Here is a 21,561-nt window from a genome sequence, read left to right as displayed (position 1 = left end):
TCGTTATCGATATCACGCGACGAATCAATCCTAACGTAATTACATAATTCATTAACACAATGATCCAACGGCACAATTACAGTGACGTTTAGCATATAATAAGATAAACACGTTATACCTGACATAGCGATCTGAATAGCTACATACGTGCACTGGCAATAACGTCGAAACAAAATTAATTTAACCCGTTAACGCACGACCAGCCAATCGTATTCCGCACCGATAAACACGCATCACGTTTTCGTATTTCTAAAGGCACTTGCTTTCTATCGGCTTCCATCTCGCGCTTTGCTTCTTATCGGACTATAAAAGCGCAGGATCGGAATTACAGCGTTAGAATTACAGACAATATATCGTTACATAGGCAGGAAACGATCGCGTTGAAAATAAGGTCGTGCATTTTTCAACGGTTATAGGAGATTGTACGTGAAGGGGTTAACAGCGTAAAGAAAATAGAAAGGAGGAAAAACAGGGACAAATTGTGGGAGAATTTTTTCGAAGGAAGACAAAAATCAGAATCAGAATGAACGTCACTCACCCATGGTGTCTTCGGTCGTCTCGCGAAGCTAACCTTTCCACCAGGTAACGAGGAAGAATCTCCGACGCCTCATACAACCGATCGTTCTCTGTTTGCCAATCGAATCAGCGGATCGATCGATTGCGCAGTTACTCGAACGGAATCGGCTCGCGTCTCTGCAACCAAAACAATTCCAACTGTGTCTCGCTGTCCTACTAATTCAGGTAATGAGACGGTAAACTGTATAAATGCCATTGTAAATATCGTTTCATAGTGGCGGTCGTTAATAACTCAATTTCGTGGTTCGTGTGAAATGAGTAAATAAAAAAAAAAAAAAAAGAAGAAGAGAGATAAAAGAGACGTAAATGGCAGGAAGGAATAATTTCGATACTGTTAAACAACACGCGTCTGTTTGTTAATCGAACGAATCGGATTTTCGTTACTCGGTATCTTTATAGATTTGAAGAGAAGATATCGAATTATTTAAATCGAGGACTATTGACACTGTGTTATCTTCTCGTATTAAAATACAAACTCACGATTTTCATCATTTTCTCTGCATTGTTATTATGCTATTATATATCTGATAATACTATCAGTATATTTCATTGCTCCTATGTAGATAAATATATCGTTATACTACACTGTTATTTCGAAATTAATTATTAACACGATATAACGTAAATGTATTTCTATTATTATATTCTTAAATATATCAGATTGCCCGAGAAGTGTCTTTTCACGTCTTTTACAACGACTCACTTTTATACAAACATGAAACCTAATCTATCGAACGTTGCGATCTTTATTTTGATAGAAGAAAATAGATAAAATAATATAAAACGAAAACTGTTGTGCATCCGCTATTTCCTTACAAAACCAAAGAAACGGACGACCTAATATATCACAGTATGATCCACAAGTTGTCAATAATTTCTACTATTCACGGAACAGCCAGTTCCAATAAATTATCGTGATATTCACGCGTCAGGAAATTAATAACAAATTACGTATATCCATAATAAAAAAATAAATTACCCTACGTGACGTTAATCGCTACTTTGCGCAAACAAAATAATTCCTAATCTTCCTTGTACTTACGCCGTTTACCCTTTCGACGTTATATGCTCACTCGCGGCAACGATTATCATCCACGCGTGTTTACTCTCGCGTTTAACAAAAATACAACGGTACCGTGTACAAACAACGGTATTAAGGGTTGAAAGAAGAAGAAACGATTGGAAGGCAATAGGAAAAAGAAGAAGGAATAACTGCATAAACGAACTGTCGCTAGTATTTCACCGTTATGTCAGACGCGAGAGAACGAGCAACATTCCTGGACCGTGTCCAGAAGCGATCTGAATTCCTCAGCAGAGAATTCCAACGAGACTGTCATTCGAGGGTCTCAAGGTGAACACACGGTGGATCGGCGATCTGCGTTTCGCGTATGAATGAATACCGGTCGATCCCCACGCTGTAGCTTCGCGGAATCACCCTTCGCTCGTGCTCCAGTTAACGATCGGGGGGACGGCCGATTCTTCCTTTCCTCGCAAGAAGGGACGACCCTCTTTTTTAGCGTTTCGCATGCAGGATATGCGTATTCAAACGCAACGGATTTTTCCAACGATCCTCTGTTTAACGCGTGCTTCGACGATTGGTGAAAGTTCGGCTGGCTGCGGTTGTGGCAGCGTTCGAGTTGCGCGAACATCGTTGCGGAGTAAAACTGGTGTTTGCGGAAAATAGAGGAAAGAGGCGCGTGAGAATGTCGAGAAGATACGAATTTAAGGGGAAACGTAGCGGAATTTCGCGCAAAGGGTAAGAGGACATTTTTATACGAAAAATCACGGCAGCGGTTACGACGGTGTTCGAATCGCGCGGAAATCGCGTTGCAGAGTAAAACGTAAGGCGTTCGCGGAGCATCGAGGGAAGATAGAGATATGGCGGAATGTTTAAGCTACGTTTGAATACGAACGTTTTAACGTGGATTCGAAGGAGAACGTAGAAGATTTGGGCGGGAGGAATGCGTAAAGAATCATGTTACGTACGCGTGACTTTGGCTGGCAGCGATTATCATAGCGTACATGTCGGACAAAAGTTATCGGAAAATAAGGCAAGTGCTTGTTTGCGGAATATGTATCGAAAAAAAATAGAGGTTTGACAGAATGTTGAAAAGGTAGACGAGAACGCGACAGAATTCCGCGGAATGAATAACAAATTTTTGTATAAAAGATCGTGTTACATATGCGCGACTTTGGCTGTCATCGATTATGATAGCGTACAAGTGGCGCAAGAATTATTGCTAAATAAGACAGGTATCTATTTGCGGAATATATATTAAGAAAAAATAGAGGTTTGACAGAATATTTAAAAGATAAGAATTTCAAGAAAAACGTAAGTTAGAACGAGACAGACGAGAGGATCGGATGCAAATATTTGCAAATATCGCAAAACGTCGATATCTATAGCCGAAAACGGTTCGCCGTGAGATCGTTTCATCGTGCAATTTCCTATAAATCGAACGCAGCATTCGCTCACAGCGACTTTCCATCGGTACGCCGCCAATTTTTATTTATTTACGAAGAATTTGAAGATAGAAAAATTATAAAATACGTACGATAGAGAGAGAAAATCATATTAAAAGTATCCGAAATATAATACTCGCCATAGTAATTAACAGGTAAAGAAATTCTCTATCTAGATATAGAAACGCGAATTTGCATACGTATCTACTTACGAATGTCGCATGCTTGTGTTATAATAAAAGAAAAAAAAAAAAAAAAATATCCGACGTTGAAAAGTATCTGATGTTCGTAGGAAATCTCGTGTTTGGAGTATTTCAGGATATTTTTTTCTACATCACACACTAGATTACAAATACAGATTACAACTTACGTCGTAGAGGATCGAGTGAATTGACAAAAAGAAGAAAATAGGACCGTCGAGGATCGAAATATTTCGAGAAATATCGTTGAATCTTTTCGTACTGTGTTCGATCGATGACTGACGCTATCGATTATACAAAATGTTACTTGTGCTAGGTAATAGCATTTATCATATTTTACGTTGAATATTCCGTAAACATAAGCGAAACTTCACTCGTAAACGATCGAGATTATGATTATGGATAATGTATTATCCTACTTGCTGCATACGTTTCAACGCATGAGAATATTTTCGATATGTGATTTCAACTGAAATGACGTTGTCGATTGAAAATTGCGGAAGTATATTGAAAAACACTTTTTCATGATAATTTATACGAAGCATTGTATATAAAAATAGAGCTTTCTTGACCTATCATACGTAGCATATTGTTAGATTCAATTACAAATGTCGTTTATCCAACTTCCTACGTACTCTGTTTGTTTTCGTTCCTCGAAATATTCTTAACGCCGTTGTGTCTTCGATTCAGCTGTACGTTGGATTTTGCGCAGTTTATTGAATTCTACAAATGCAAATTAAAATCCATGAAACGTTGGAATAAAAACGCGCGGCGAGTATTTCTCAAAATTCGAGGAATAAACTGTCATGAGCATGTCTTAAATTCACGGTGCATTTTTACTTGAAATTATTTTGGTAATTCTTCGACAATTTTTCAACATCTTTGATTGAATTTTATCAAATTAAGAGCAAGATTTGAAAGAATACCGTCAGCGAGATACTTGGAATTTAGATAAAGTCGGATGCTAAACTCTGGACGGTACGTGTGAAGGTAAAAAGAAAAAAATCGTCTCCAACGTAGACTCCTATCTTCTTTCAATATTTATTCGATAATCGACCATAGAACACTCTGTATATCCAATTGAATTTCTCAGTACACGTAATAACGAGACATTAAATAATCGTTCGATTAAACGTTCTCGAAAAGTATTTCGTTGAAGCAGATAAGCATCTATTGGGTTGGCAACAAAGTAATTGCGGTTTTTCTCAATGCCGTCTAATGAGAAAATCCGCAATCACTTAGTTGCCAAGCCAATATCATCGCGTGATAATGCGAATTAGAAATTTTAAGGGATGATATGCAGAAGAAAGGCCGAGGTATCTAGAACGAATCAAGTATTGATCATCGAGTATTCAAAATCGATATAATCGCTTCGTAAATATTAACATCGATATTATAAATAGCGCATCGGGTTTCGTGTTTCGTTGCAAGCAACCTAGAAAATAAATGTCGGTCACCGATAAAGCTGAATAAAATTAATCCTACTCTGTTCGATCATGTCAACCCTTTCGCGATTACGCGTTTGCTTATCGGCAAATTTCAAACACTGGCCGATATATCGATGTTTTGGAGATTTTTCAAAATTCGAAGTTTCCACGTGTCCGTGGTTCTTCGGCTTTCGACCAAATTTCTCTTTTTTTTTTTATTTATTTATTAAAATTTACAATCAATTCTCGCATTGAGTATTTTCAGTAATTTTAGACATGGCTAATTATTTATAATAAGTTAATACTTATTACAGATAAGTACAATTTATAAGTATTATAAATAAGTAAATATTACTTAATTTAGATAACTAATTGAATCTAGCGTTTAGACCAAATTTCTGATGGTACGTTGAGCTTTGTTTCGACGTATCGCGAACCTTCTGATTCGTTTTCCCGGGGCAAAACCGAAGGTTTAAGATCTAAAACGTTGAAATCGTTTAACGTGTAATTCCATGTATCACATTTATACGTCTTACTTGCGGATGATTCACATTTTCGTGAACGCAATCGAGAGAAGTGGAATCTCATTCGCCAAATATTCTGTAGCTACAACGTTACAGATACTTCGATTACGTGTAATAATTCTGACCATTCGAGTTTCCTGTAAATGCATAAACAGTCCCAATCTAATCGCATGTATCTATCGGAAGTGAAAAAGAAAAAAGAAGAAAAGCTTGGAGTAGTTTTAAAAACTATTATTTTCCTCCGCTTCTTAATCACAAGTCGAACAACGTGACTCGTGAAAGACCGATAACGCAGCTATCCTATCTCGCAATGAAGGAGAATAAATTTTCATATGCTACGCGAATTAATATCAACTGCCCCGACAACACAGAAACACGTTGTTGACTGGTTACAAATAGTCCGAATCGAAGGTAATGGTAGATTAAAGGGTTCGAAGAAAAGGTCTACGGCCCACTATCGTCAGATTATTCGAATTTCGAGGAAGATTTGAAACTGGCGGAAACGAAAATCGAATACTTTCTCCCGACATTCCGTTCTGGTTCGAGCACGGTTTATTTACACGTAGCGATAGTATTTCTAAGAATAGTGCACGTACGCTGGTGGAGGCGTATTATCGGCCGAGTACCAAGGCGATCCTGCTTTTCACGTAATTACGAGCAAAGAAGACACTTTGCGTTTCGTCGTTATCGTTTCGTGTGTCTGGCGAACCGTTTTAACTTTTTCCGCTTAGACAATTCCGCATCGGTGGAATTCTACGTTGCAAGAGAAATATCGTACGAGGAGGTCGCTTTAGTCTGGAAGACCAGAGCAAAGACTCGCGATAGATAGGACGATGTAGAAAATAATTTGTATCTGTAGCGGTGGCTGCAAGTTTCCAGCCAAAGCAACAAAGTAACAAGGAAACGAGCTAAAGAATTTTTGCCAAAGGTCTCTGTATTCTCGCAAGTATAACGTGTCCTGTATCTTGTAAGATGAAATAAAGAGGAAAAATCGCTGCAAGAGAAATTTTATTAAATATGTAACCGATCGAAATAGAAACTTTTGCAAGGAAATCTTCGATTTCGCAAACAATTCTGTCTGCAAGATTTCGTTATGAATTTTAGAAATTTTTATCACAATAATTAGATCTGTCTTTAGATTTGACGTTTCGAAGCAAACGAGCTTTTCTATCAAACATTCGCTTTTCCGATGTCTATTTCGAAACTCCAACGATCTGGAATGATAAAAATTGGGCAGAGGTTGATTGCGCGAGTTGTTGAAAGCTTCCAGGTTCCTAGAATTTCATTTAACGACAATATTCTCCTGTTTCGATATAAATTCTACGGTTTCGGTCTTTTCTTGAAACATCGACTCTCTCGCTTTTCCATTGACATATCATCCTAGAAAATTTTCCATGGAAGTGGAGCGATAATAGTATTTCTATCCTCTGTAATTATTCCATCAACGATAGTACGCCCGCGTTTTAAATTCTGCAACCTTTGTCCTTCCTTACGACGTACACTCTCTCACCTGTGCCACTTTTCCTTCGAAATCTTCCTGCAAAATTTTTCACACGAGATGAACGATAATTCGATTGGACGTAGCCAGGTAGAATTAAGCGAACGTAATATTTCCAATATTAAGAGCTGTTGCCATTCGGATAAAGTAAAACTGCGAATTCAGTTACGTGTTCGTATTTCGTCTTCCAGCGAGCAATTCGAAAGTGAAAAACGTAAAAGCGGAATAAAATGAAGAAAGGAAGAAATACGAAAGAAAAGGTGTTGTACTGCGTTAGATGCGTCTCAAAAGTGATTTACGAGGTTGAAAGTAGACCGGCTGGCGATTGGCAATCGCGTCGGAGGAAAGCAACTCAGGCAACCGGTGATTTGAACGGGCGGTGTTTCCTCGCGCGATTTTTCCTCGTGCTCGAACTGGCCCGAAGGAAACCGGTCGTCTTTATCATCGTGACGATAAGTCAGGCGCTTGTCCGCTGCTTGCGCAACTATTATGCGCCAGAGAAACCGTGCTTCGTATGCAAAAAAACGTGCTCGTTTCTTCTTTCGCTTCCCCCTTTTTTTCTGTTTATTTCCATCGTTCTAAATGTACAAGCAGATTACTTTTCCTCTGCTTCGTAAAGAAGTCGAACTCTTTTCATATATTTTTCTACGAGTTTTCTACATTTTGTTTATTCGCCGGACGTAAGATAATTCGGATACGTCGACGCTTTCGTTAAATATTTATATATGCATAATTAATATTTATATAAAGATTCATTTCTTTTTCTTGTTAATAAATCTAATTTAAACGCTTACTTTCGAGATCTTGGAAACTATAATTTGCACGTTGCGATAACGTTGAATATTTATAAAAGAACAAGTGCGAGAATATTATAAATATATGATAAACACGTGGTTGCAGGTATTGGGAAAAATGAAAGATTGTCAGTAAGCGTTCAAAGAAACAGGCAGAAAATTCGTTTTACATCGTTTCGTCTTTAGAAGGGTACAAAGTGGAGCGTTAGAAAGGATCGTTTTGAATGATTGATTTTATGCTTTCTCTTTTCCTCGTTTTAAACTGTTTTATCGTGGTTAAAGTTGAGTTCAACGAGGAAAGATAGAATTAAGTGGAAGAGAAGCGATAAGAGATCGTATTGAAATGAGTCTGACAAGTGTACGAGAGGCTGGACCATTCGAGAAGTGGGGAGATAAATATCAGGATTGGCTGTGGTCCAGAGACCAATAGCAAACGAGAAGATTACGCTTGCGCAGCATCCGATCTCTCTCGGCATTCATCTCTCTGGGGATACTTGATTTTTCACGAAATGAAGATGTAAAGCAGAATAATAAAAGGATATAGCGGGATGATAAAACAAAATTACAAAAGGTATTGAATAAAATGCTGTGGTGAGAAAGTAGTAATTAATTTTATGAGGTAAAGTAAATCTCAAAATAAATTTCAATATTAATGTGTGATATTAAAAATTATAATTTTTACCGTTGTACCATTTTGTAAATTCTTTTTGATATTTAAACGATCGAACAATATTTGGAATAATATTGACAGATGACGATATAAATGTTGTTCGTTGTACATTACAGAGACTCTTATACCATTTTCATTAAAACTTCTAGTTGCTTTTATTAAAATTATAATTTTTATCATTGTACCATTTCGTAAATCTTTTCTCATACTTGAACATCTCATATTCAAATAATATTTGTCCAGAATTTTGTTCATGTTCTATTTACATTACAGAGACTCTTATACCATTTCCATTAAAACTTCTAGTTGCTTTTATTAAAATTATAATCTTTACCATTGTACCATTTTGTAAACTCTCTCTGATATTTAAACGTTCAAACAATATTTGGGGTAATATTGACCAATAACAATATCAAACTTGTCCATATCCTATTTACATTACACACACTCTTGTACCATTTCCATTAAAACTTCTAGTTGTTTATTATTACAATTATAATTTTTACCATTGTACCATTTCGTAAATCTTTTCTCATACTTGAACATCTCATATTCAAATAATATTTGTCCAGAATTTTGTTCATATTCTATTTACATTACACATGCTCTTATGCCATTTCCATTAAAACTTCTAGTTGCTTATTATTAAAATTATAATCTTTACCATTGTACCATTTTGTAAACTCTCTCTGATATTTAAACGTTCAAACAATATTTGGGGTAATATTGACCAATAACAATATCAAACTTGTCCATATCCTATTTACATTACACACACTCTTGTACCATTTCCATTAAAACTTCTAGTTGCTTATTGTTAAAATTATAATTTGTATCATTGTACCATTTCGTAAATCTTTTCTCATACTTGAACATCTCATATTCAAATAATATTTGTCCAGAATTTTGTTCATATTCTATTTATATTACACATGCTCTTATGCCATTTCCATTAAAACTTCTAGTTGCTTATTATTAAAATTATAATCTTTACCATTGTACCATTTTGTAAACTCTCTCTGATATTTAAACGTTCAAACAATATTTGGGGTAATATTGACCAATAACAATATCAAACTTGTCCATATCCTATTTACATTACGCACACTCTTGTACCATTTCCATTAAAACTTCTAGTTGCTTATTGTTAAAATTATAATCTTTACCATTGTACCATTTTGTAAACTCTCTCTGATGTTTAAACGTTCAAACAATATTTGGAATAATATTGACCAATAACAATATCAATCTTGTCCATATCCTATTTACATTACACACACTCTTGTACCATTTCCATTAAAACTTCTAGTTGTTTATTATTACAATTATAATTTTTACCATTGTACCATTTCATAAATCTTTTCTCATACTTGAACATCTCATATTCAAATAATATTTGTCCAGAATTTTGTTCATATTCTATTTACATTACACATGCTCTTATGCCATTTCCATTAAAACTTCTAGTTGCTTATTATTAAAATTATAATTTTTATCATTGTGCCATTTTGTAAACTCTTTTTGATATTTAAACGATCGAACAATATTTGGAATAATATTGACAGATGACAATATCAATCTTGTTCATTGTATTACACATTACACAGACTATTATACTATTTCCATTAAAACTTCTAGTTTTGTCATTGTACCATTTCGTAAATCTTTTCTCATACTCGAACAATATCCAAACAATATTTGTCCAGAATTTTGTTCATATTTTATTTACATTACAGAAACTCTTATACCATTTCCATTAAAACTTCTAGTTGCTTTTATTAAAATTATAATTTTTATCATTGTACCATTTCGTAAATCTTTTCTCATACTCGAACAATATTCAAACAATATTTGTCCAGAATTTTGTTCATATTCTATTTACATTACAGAGACTCTTATACCATTTTCATTAAAACTTCTAATCACTTTTATTAAATTTATAATCTTTACCATTGTACCATTTTGTAAACTCTTTCTTTCTTTTAAACAATATGTAAGCAATATTTGGAGTAATATAGACAGACAACGATATCAATCTTGTTCATTGTACATTACAGAGACTCTTATACCATTTTCGTTAAAAATTCTCCTTGCTCATTGTTAATTACTGCTGATTTCTATAGAAATTTGAAGATACAGGAATGCAAAGAACGCATGTACCACATACAAATGAATAAAATATCCAAAACCCGGTAACTTTATCGATACTCAATAGATAAAACATTTTTCTATCTCAGAATCCCATTTTGCAAATTGTATTTACAGACACGTCAATTAACAAAAATATAAAGTCCACTTATTATCAATCTTCGCTCTTTCAATTAAGAATCACCAATTTAATAACTTTCTCATTAATGCCAATCTTAACCGAATCAAGAGACAGACAGACAGACAGATAGGTGCAGTTAATTCTCAATTTCCCTGAACCAAACAAACCTTCCAGTCGACTGTCTCCATCAAAATACAAGAACGCTGTAATGATCACAATATTACAATTTCAGCAAACGTTAAATCGCTTTTGCCAACATCTTTCTCGCAAGATCATCCAAGAGAAACAAGGAAGAGGAAGCAAAGGGTCATCGAGAAGAGAAGAACCGGAAATAAGGCGAGGAAGAGAGGTGGGCCAGGCCAAGATCTGGGGTCATAGGTTCGTATACCTGCACGTTCCACGGGGACTTTGTCCGCTACCTGTTCGATCGGCAACGTGCGTGTGGAAACGTCGATTGTCGAAGGGCTGAGGGGACGCGATGATCCGGTATAACGGGAGAGGCTGTCAGGTACGCAGGTCAGAAGAGACCCAAGGGTGAAACGTTGCGGATCACGCAGGTACATAACCCTCCAAGGGGCCCGTTTAAATGCCCTTACTTCGCATTAACCCTTTCTTCGACACGCGAGTGTTAAAAAATCTTCGATAAAATATGGTATACCGCGTTTCGTTGACCGGATGCTCCGATTGGAGGACACTTGGCGAAGAAAAGAAATTAATGCGAGGCCGGAAGAACAGGGAGGTGAGGAGGAAGGGGGCGCAGACATCGGCGAGCTCGGAGTTTAGAAACCGTTTGCGTAGTAGGAAGGAGATGGACAATGGGGTGGAGAGAACCGTTGGGTGTTTGCGGAGGAACAACGAAGAGAACGATCTATCGGGTCATGTTCTTTTGGGCTGACAAGGGTTGATCGATGACGACTGGTTCTGGTTTGATGTAATTTCGCGCTGATTAATTTGTTGCAACCCAAATGGGCATTGTATACATTGACGAATTAGGAGAATCAGATTGGCGATGTTTAGCGTTGATACGTCGCTAATGAAATAGCTGATAGGATTCCTGTGCGTCTTCTTTGCTTCTATTTGGAAGCGTGTAAGGGGTAAGAGGAAGCGGCGGATGGAATTTCTTGTGAATTTTCTTCGAATACGTTGAAACAGGAGAAACAATCATCGACGATATTTTAGAGATTGATTTGTATACAAATTAAGGATAAAAGGAAAAAGGCTTGGTTTCAACTGGTCATGGTTATAAATAAGATTTTCTGTATTCCTTTTTCGAGTAATCGCACGTTGGAATAAAGTTAACGAAACGATGTATGTAATTTCTTATGCAGAAAAGTAGGTTCGCAGATGATGAAACAGAAAAAATAAAAAAAAAAGAACAAACGACAGAGGGAAACTATGATTGTCACGGTAAAAACGAACGACTCTGTTGAAGCGAGGTTTGTTGCAAAGGTAGCATTAGTCACGTTGTAGGTAGTAAATAAATAAAGATAAAAGTAACGGTTGCAAGAACGATGGACGGCGGTATAACTTGCTACAATAAAAATCTACTTATTTTTCTTTTTCGCAGATTACAAATTTTTATACTCGCCTTCGAAAAATCTTTATGTCTTGCAACGATTATTATACAGTTTTACGCATCGCTACACGCATATTAATTCTCTTTCGAATTTAGCAATGGTAAAATGCTTGGAATTTCGCTTCGTTGGTTATAATTTGACTCGTAGATCGGAAAATTTATCGGTAATGGACGTTCTAGAGAATTACAGATTCAGCTTCTAAAGTTAAATATTTCTTCCAGATATATCTATTGAATAATGTAAAGAATATGACGATGTAGTGGTCATGATAAGAGAGGCGATAAACTTTTACTGACGTGCCTGGTTAAATTTCAAGGCTCTGCACGGAACGCGTGCAATTCTCCGAGAAAAATTCGCTCGAATCTATGACCTACAACACGTGTTCTTAATATCCGCGACAGAAACCAAGCAAATAATCTGTTTCTCACTTTTTGAAATTTTCCAATATTTAGGTAGATCTCCAGGGTCGAAACATTTGAATTTTTAAACTTTTAAATGTTCAAATTTCCAAACTTCGGAAGGTTTGAATATTTATATTCTCAGATTATCGATCGTTCGAGATTCGAAAATTTCGAAGCTCGCACATCTCGTACTTTCGAAATTGTCAACGGCTGAAATTTTCAAATTTTTAAATTTCCAAAATTTTAAATCTCCGAATCTCCAGTTCCCATATTTTCCAATGTTCAAACCGACAAACTTTCAAATTCCCCTGCTTCGATCCTTCAAAATCAATTCGAACGTAACCTAACGCTCGATCCTTTTAATTAAAAAATTACGGAAAATTCTGCAAGAAAAGAGTTGCCGAAACGCCACGAAATCCCGAAAACCCGCCAGAATCCCCAAAAGCCAATAACAATCGAACTAAAAATTCTCGAGTTCTGCAACGGAAATTCACGTTGCGCCATCGAAGGCCACCTTCTCCGCGCCCAACTGCTCACGATATCCAACCTACACGTAGCTACGTGTCGGTTGCTCTACATAAGATCGAGTCACCACCCTAATCACCACCCTGTAAACATTCTAACGGTCAAAAATTCCAACCGATCCAACGTTCGTCCTTCCAAACCATCAAACTGACGGACTGCATCGTCCATGTTCGTCGCAACAATACGAAAGTGGGGACAGAGATAGCCGTTGCTCTAGTTAACGAAATGCCGTGTACGAGCCTGGCACGACGAAGTCCAGAAGCAAAGAAGAAGAGAGGAGAAGAAGAGAAACGAAAGACAACGCCAATAATGTTGGAAGGTTTTCGTCCAGGTGCGAGGATATCCCGCATCCCTCAACGGTTCGTCGCATTAGCGTTCTCGCTGTGTTTCCCATCGTCCGTGGATACGCGTGAGCTGGACACGGAGAAGGTCACCTGTGTCTAACGGAATTTTTCGACCTGATTTAAATAGGTTCCACGTCGTATCACAATATATATATATATCATATATATCACGCACACAGTGAAACGTACGGGGATGTCCAGGTAAAATTCGATGACCGCGCGTTCCTTTTTGCTCGCAGCGGCAGAGAAATTTGCCTTTTCCAGGTAGCCAGAGTTCGTCCATGGGAAATCCATGGGAATCTAGGCCGGGCTGACCATTCGCATAGGTCAGTCGATCTCGAAATTAGAATATCGTCAACCCTTTGGTCTTGATACGTCTCCGGTGTGTAGCACACGTCCCCGGGACCTTTCTCTTCCAAGATTCCCGGGTCTTGGGCTTTTGATTCTTCTGCAGGGATGAGAGATTTGTTTGGGGAGGATGGTGTTGTACAGGTATGTTACAAGGGAGGATGAAGTGAACGTGGCCATGGTCCAGGGGATGAACATGGGAAACATGGGACGAGTTATTGGGTTTCCATGGGTTACTCGGTTTAAGATGGTTTCAGCTAGCTGTGACGGTTTCAGTAGGCTATGCTTCGTGCATTTATGCGACGCTTAAAACTGTAGAAACGTGTACCACGTATACATAGTGTGCGACGAATGTGTACATGTATATGTAAAGTATAACGATGATTGTAATATTTAGCGGGTAAAACGAATCTTCGCACAAGCTCAACTTGTTTTAGCGGTGGTGATAAAAATCTCCGGCTTAGCAGCAAGTGGATTGGGAAACGAGAAGAAGAAAGGATAGGGAGAAAAGTGTGAAAATTCACAGTTTTACGATTACGAAGATATTAAATGTATAGTAATTTGCTTCGTTTATTGAACGTTGCTGCTTGAGCCGTAGCGACGTTACTTGTGACGAGTCAATTTTCGTAATCTGTTTTCAAATATAGATCGATTATCTTTCGTAACTTATTACGATATCATTATCATTCTTGCGTAAATAACATAGAAACGAATTGCGGTCGTTATTTTCTTGTAATTAGGATCCGAAGCAACATAAATTAGTTATTTTTTAAAACTGTTCTTCGCGTTTCAATACGCACAAAGTAGTTACAGAGGCAAAATGGCAAAGATATAGAAAACGAGAACAGACGGAACGAGTAAGACCGATCACGTACCCAATCTCGTTCGTTCGATTAAATTCAATTATCGCTTCTTGGTCAAGCTTAATCGTATCGCTTTAACGAAATTATCGTCTCTCGTTCGAGTTTCCACGTATTATACGTATCAAGAAAATTACCATTTCCTGTCCAAATTCGATCGTGTTATATGAACAAAATACGTTGCGCATAGAAAACTGTAAAATAAAATTTTGCTCAATGAATTTTCGTAGCGTGTTCGATGGAGAATAACGTTTGGATGGTATACGGTGAAGAGTATTTAAGAAAGAAAATATTCAGGCCGCGTTAACAGGTAAGTACTTGGTATCGCGTCTCTTTACCAAAGTATACCAACTCGTCGGTCGGTTTGAGCTTCCAGAACTACTGATACATTGCGATTAACATAAATTTACAGACGGAACGTCCGGTGTACTGCCCTGCGACTGCCTATCAGCGTGGTAACTGTCTGCTTTGCATACGCTTAATTCTTAAGCGTTATTTATTTCTATAGATGCATCGTGCTCGTTTAACAACCGAGAGAAATCTACCTGTTTTGCATAACAGATATTATATAATATTAGGTATAATAGCTGGTAATACCAATTTTATATTTAAATACGCGTGTTATGATAAACGTACGTAAATATTTGCTACTCCCTGTGTGTAGATTTTAATTTGATAATATTCATTTCTTTTTTTTTTCAACATAGATGAATATCTGTGTCTTTATGTTTCTCACGCGTGGAAATCGTTTATAAAATACGAAACTAACGTAATTTTATTCAATTAAAGATATTTGCATTTAAAGACGTACTAAATTATAACATTACGTAGAGAGATCAAGCGAACATTTTGTTGTTTCGCGTAACCTCGCGCAATTTGTTTGCCTTTCCCACCGTTCATAGTTTCTTCTATTTTTAACGCAAATTTCTTCTTTCTTTCAGAAAGATCTAAATCACGTGTTCCAATTCCAAAGAGGCAAGATTCGCAAACAGTTTGTCAGGATTTTCACTTTTCAGTCTCACCTTAACCTCTCGTCAATTCTCTTAAAATTCTATTGCAAGAACGTCGATTAATTGAATTGCACGCGACTAGAATAATCCGAAACCAATGCCATAAAAATTTCCCGGAAAACTCTCGGCTCGTTGGACCTCGGTTCTCACTATCTTTCGCTTCAATCGTTAAAACCGTAACCTGTGAATGTAATTTTCACATCGATTTCAAGACGTGTTACAACGTTCGCGTCATTCCAAAATGTTTTGCATAACACGGATGATACGCTACATTCGAACACTTTCGTTGATAAACGATAGACTGTTCGTCGCTCTTAAATAATTTTGCAACGAGAAGAAACGGCCGAGTTGGCGGTTCTGTTTCTCGATTAACTTTAAATTAAATTAAATAACTTTCTCTGGCGAGCTGCTCGCGTACATGACAATCCTATCACCGACCAATTTGCATTCAATGAAGCGACAAAACGAAAGGACGCAACAAGAAAAGATGGTCGGCGTAGTAAATGAACAGCGGGTGACGTCCGGGACAAACACATAATCAGACGCAAGACGATAGAGTATCCTCCTGACCTGAGGATCAATGAATGATCGACATCGATCGGCGATGATCCATATTCATGGCGGATTCGACGAGGCGACGACACTATGGGGGCAAAAAAGGAAAAGAGCAGGGAAAGGAGAAGGTAAAACGACGCGTCTCGGTTAGCCTCGAGCATCGGCCCGACCACGACTTATTCGCGTGAATGTAACGATGATGTTGCGCGTACCGAACGGGGTCGTAGGTCGTCGCAAACAATCCCAGTGTGTGGGAACTCGTGTCAGAAAACGACTGCGTTCGCTTGCAGCAAAAGACTTCGGGCAGAGGAGAGGGCGATCAAATGCTGCGGAGAAACTTGAAGATGATCGGGCAATTAATAGAAAATGAGAAACCGCGTTTCTCATGGAAGCAATTTTTAAAGAAAATCATCGCTTTGCTTGGGGAAAATCGAAGTTTCACGGAGGTTTGTTATTTGTTCCGAGGAGTTTAATGGAATTGTAATAGAAATAGATTTGATAATTGAAATAGATTTGAACATGGACAGAGTTTGATTAGTATTGAACGATTTCGGGATGTTTGGTGTTCATGGAGAAAAATTGCGATTGGAATTATAATAAGAACTCGTTACGTCCGTATCGCTTGAAACGGATGGTAGAGAACGTAATGTTTCCTGCGTATCGAATGATTTCTACAATTCCTAGATTACATTTTTGAAACATGAAATTCGACGGTGATCGAACGGTACGAGATAGATAGATGAAAGGAAGCTTTAACTTCTTGAAGGAAATAACAAAAACGTATTACGACAAAATTCTTGAAATCATTATTTCCAACGATATCACCAATAGGTACGTTAATTCTTCGATAATCGCAACAACAGCAACACGTGCCACCTTGGAACAGAAAAATATGACGACCATTATCTATTACTCGGTCGTTTCTCCATCAGTGCTATTTAAACCACCATTCGAACTACAGCTAAACTAACTCAAACTTACATATATATCTGCTACATCCTTGTCGTTACTCGTCAATAATCGACTCTTAGTCGAGGTAAATTCGCTAGCTTCTCTGGCCTGGGCTAATTGTACGTTTGCTTAATAGTTGTGTAATTAGTCACGATAACGAGGACGTTAATGCCTTCCTTTTTTCTTTTTTTTTTTTTTTCAAGCGCTCGTTGCAGATACTTTCTGAGGTAAGAAAAACAGGAACCAAATAGCTGTATGCCGGCGATATGCTCGGCTAATGCCCGTCATTGGTTATATTCGACATATCTAGAGTTGAAAAACGCGTGACTCATCGTCGCGTATCTGTGACGAACACGTAGCAAAGAATTCGCGTGCTCTCCGGCTAGAGCATTAAAAAAATATGGAGGTTCTGTTTCCAGTTTTCGAAATAAAGATTTCCATATATTTCAAGATGTACGTGGAATTCGCAACTTACGAGCTTGTTCAATGTAGCCAAGCAAATAAGAGAGTTCTCACTCGAATGTAAAATTCAACCCTTGCGATCAAGTTACACGGAACTTCGAAGCTACAGGATTTTTAGTATTTAAAAAAGTATTTAAAATTTGAGAGCTTCTTTGATACCGAAGAATATGACGAAGCGTTCGTATAAAGTTCAACCCTTAAAATCGAGTTACTGCGACGTTAACGAAACAAGAGGAACTGGTAGACGACTCGTATCATTTGATCGATTATCCTAACTCCTTCTTCGTCAGCCTTAACCACCCTTCATCCACAATTTACGATGCTCCATTTTACACCGAAACGAATCTTTACTATCACGTGATACTTGTTTTTCAATTTATTGAGACAATTAACAGTAAACCGTAGATGTTTCAATGCAAATTCCTACGTTTCCTTCCTTATACCTCTCAATTTTCCTACAAATGTGAGAAATACCGAAAGCTTCAGCGTTTCTAATTCGATCTGCAAAGACTGTACAAGCTCGCTGTATCTCAGCTCGCGCTATGAAGCAGAGCTCCATTTGTTTGGACGAAATTCTAATGGACATCTGACGAACTCGTCGAAGACGTGAATTCTTCTTATACATATAACGAATAACTTTATTATGAAAGGTAGGTATAAACGATTTAATTTTCACAATCGTTCAGAGATCACGTTGATCGACATAGATAGTAGCACAGAAAAAGACTATACTTTTGAAAATTTTCCTTGGTATCTACGACCATCTAAGCTGTTCTTTGTGTTCTGAGATGTCGAATATTAATTACCATCAAGCTGCGAATTCCTGTGCGTTTCTAGAAAATTTGAAGGTGCAGGGAATGCGCGTAATTTAGGAAAATATACAAAACGTCCAAAGTCCTAATACTTTCGATAACGTCTAGTACATGAAGCAATTTTCTACCTAACATATTTATGTTATACGAAACAGCATAAATATCCACAGTCTACTAATCGGTCAATTTAAAAGATTGTGTAATTAATTCCCGTAATACCGGCTAGCGAAATTGAATCGTCTTCGTAAAAGATATCGGTGTTCTATCAAAGATCACAGGTATCAGAAAACTAGCGATCGGAAATATGAAATACGAACCGTGTAAGTAGTGCGACAGATTCACGTAAACGAAGTTCCATCGTGATTGAAAGTGCGCGTCCGCATAGATAGAGCTGTCCCGTCCCCCCTCGCTGCTTTTTCGTCCGTCGTTTTCCTCTCTTTCAGCGGATAATCGTTAAAGCAGGTGTCCCCGACGAGCGTGGGAGAGCGGAGCGCCACCCAGCGCAACTCCCAACCCATTACTATAACGAACACCAAAGCGTCACCATGACGACCCGTGGAGAAACACACGTGGGGTTGTACAGCGGCCCGCTCCCGTTTTTTCTCTCCCTCGCACCCATACGTCTACCGTTTCCCCTGCCCCTTCTATATTCACCCTCTTCCAACAAGCAGCGCAGAGTCTTCTCTCTTCACCCTCGCTCGTTTCCTCCCTCTCGACATTGCCTTTTCGTTCTTTATATACTCTTGGCTCACTCTGGCCACGGTGGCTCGTGCTTTTTCAGCGAGCAGCGCGAGCTACCCTCGCCCTTCGACCTCTTTCACCCACAGCCGGAATATCTCCGACTAGCCGTCTCTACGTTTGTGAATTAAAGCCCGAATGAGCCAGCCAACGTTACCATGGCCACCGGGCTGGTTGCCATCGCGATACTTAGGCACAACATAAAATCGCCACTTTGACGATTCGTTTCGGGCCATTGATGCCACATCAGAATCAATTTCACCCTCCTCATCGTCCTCTCGCTATGTCCCCTATCTATATATCTATGGATAGACGTGGGCGTAATTCGTGGTACGAGGGAAATCAGCAAGATGATCACCGTGACGCGATACAACGAGGGGATGAAGCAGGCAAGATGGAGGATAAAGTGACGTTCAAAAGCGTCCAAAGCGTAGAATTACTATTGAATTACTCGGCGAATTATAATTACCAGGTAACTCGATCGCATCATCGTACTCGTTTGAGTCGTAATTCGTTCGTTCGAATCTTTCGTTCGATTAGATCGCGATGGAATTCGCAATTGAACGATGTGATTGAAAAACATAAATGCAAGATCGAGTCACCTACGAACACGGATGACAACGCCTTATGAACATGCAACGAGTATAGACGTGAAAGGCAAATATAAATATTTATCTCGCTTCTTCCGAGTCGCGAACTGTAATTAATCGAGAAATTTCGATTACGTAATTCGATTAGAACGTAATCGAGTACAGCGTAGGTAAATTACGGTGTGATTGAATTAGCACAACCGCGTTGCACACTTCAATTTCCGGAAAATCGATGTTGAAAATCGATCAACTATACACATAGGTGTACGTGTTTGACCAACTTCTGGAAGTATTGGTTGGAGCAGTAAGTTTTGTAAAAATTATATATGCCGTCTTGTGATAATGATATAATATTTGTAGATAATATCTTGTATTATACAGGGTGGTTGGTAACTGGTGGTACAAGCGGAAAGGGGGTGATTCTACGCGAAAAAAGAAGTCGAAAATATAGAATAAAAAAATTTTTTTTTGATTTTTCATTTGATTTGAGCGAAAATTCAAAGTCGATTTTCTCGAAAACAAAGCCTCGAACAAAAAATTTTTATTCTATATTTTCAACTTCTTTTTTCGCGTAGGATCACTCCCTTTCCGCTTGTACCACCAGCTACCAACCACCCTGTATATAATATTCAATATATTATAATCCTTGATTATACGAAATAGCACTTGGTATACTGTTTAAAGAAAATACGGATAAACTCGTTGCTCAACCTGATAGAATAATCCAAATAAAAATTCCTTTGCGTCGAATCCGGAACACTGGAACCTTTTGAACTGACCATTTCTTTCACAACGAGACTTCAAACCTCCAAACTCAGATTTCTTTTCCTTTATTTTGTACCGTAGAATCTTCCTGTAGATTTCATACCCAAGTACAGATGTAACGAATTTAGACTCGCGGTGTATAAATCGAATATTCGTATCGACGATGGTAAAGTTAGTTCCATTTTCAAGCGTAATTTTTATCGACGAACGTTCATGACCCACGTTGAATCAGCTCGCTTTCTGGTCGGCTTGTTTCTTGCTCAGGCAAATGACTTTCTTAGAAAGGGTTCACCACGAACCTGACCGCTGTTGGGTCGGCGTAATTTTGTTTAATGGTACCTTCGATGACGAGGCACGCGTAACATTCGTTTGGCGAATTATGGCCTCTGTCGTGTGGACGATTGTTTGTTTAGGTTCGATTGAAGTTGAGAATCGTCGAAATGGGGTTGATGTCAGAATATTCCTCTCTCCGGATTTTGTAGTTTGGTTCGCCGAATTCTAATGAAATATCTTCGCACTTGTTAGACTGGAAATAGTGTTATGATATTTCTTGCTTCTTGGTTTTACATTGGTCGATAGAATCTTGTTGATCGTAAAATTACAAAATCGAAGAGATCGACGAAACTGACTTTTTCTATTTGTCGTAATTTCTTCGCTCGCTTTCTCATCCTCTTCTAGATTTCTCGTGAATTCAGATGTTCATCTTCGGCGAATTATAATTTTCTATTCATCCAACATTTCTCTTCTATTTCCATTGATCTACAAAATTCTTTAACCAACGTCACGCGTCTCTTTACGTTAAGATTGCTCGAATTTTCTTTCCTCGTACAAAACTGAACACTTCATCGTCATCTCGTAGCTATATCTGATTCGAACGTTGCGAAAATAAATTTCGTATTATACGAATTACTTTTCCAATCAATTTCCTATCTTCTTTTTTTTTTAACAATTTCTTCGCCTCAAATCTTTCGTCTAATTTTTCGACAGACTACGACATTACGTTCTTCCGCTATCTAGCTATCTTTCCAATTATCATTCCTATCTATCTTTTGTTCTTAGCTCTAAAGTAAAAGCAGCGCACGATTTCGAGTTTCATCGCGCAAATAAAAATCAATGGATCAGGAACATTTTTCAGGTTGGATTTTTTCCACCGTCAGCATGCACATTGCGAGTTGGACGTTCGTGCAACGAACGCATAAGCA

General features: G+C 37.9%; 1 protein-coding gene across 1 annotated transcript in view; it reads right to left on the bottom strand.

The window, feature by feature from the left end:
• Positions 1 to 18,598, bottom strand: part of LOC117154321 (uncharacterized) — a 127,339-nt gene extending 108,741 nt beyond the window's left edge. Inside the window, exons 1-2 of the mRNA XM_076617366.1 lie at positions 18,584 to 18,598; positions 539 to 693 (exon numbers count right to left, since the gene is read on the bottom strand). Coding sequence (XP_076473481.1) covers positions 539 to 542 — 4 coding nt within the window. The 5' untranslated portion in view covers positions 543 to 693; positions 18,584 to 18,598. The remainder of the gene's footprint in view (positions 1 to 538; positions 694 to 18,583) is intronic.
• Positions 18,599 to 21,561: the final 2,963 nt, after the last annotated feature.

The sequence above is a fragment of the Bombus vancouverensis genome, chromosome 3 (assembly GCF_051014615.1).
Source record: "Bombus vancouverensis nearcticus chromosome 3, iyBomVanc1_principal, whole genome shotgun sequence".
Classification (NCBI taxonomy): domain Eukaryota; kingdom Metazoa; phylum Arthropoda; class Insecta; order Hymenoptera; family Apidae; genus Bombus; species Bombus vancouverensis.
The sequence above is the reverse complement of the archived record's forward strand: the minus strand, read 5'-3'. Positions and strand labels throughout refer to the sequence as shown.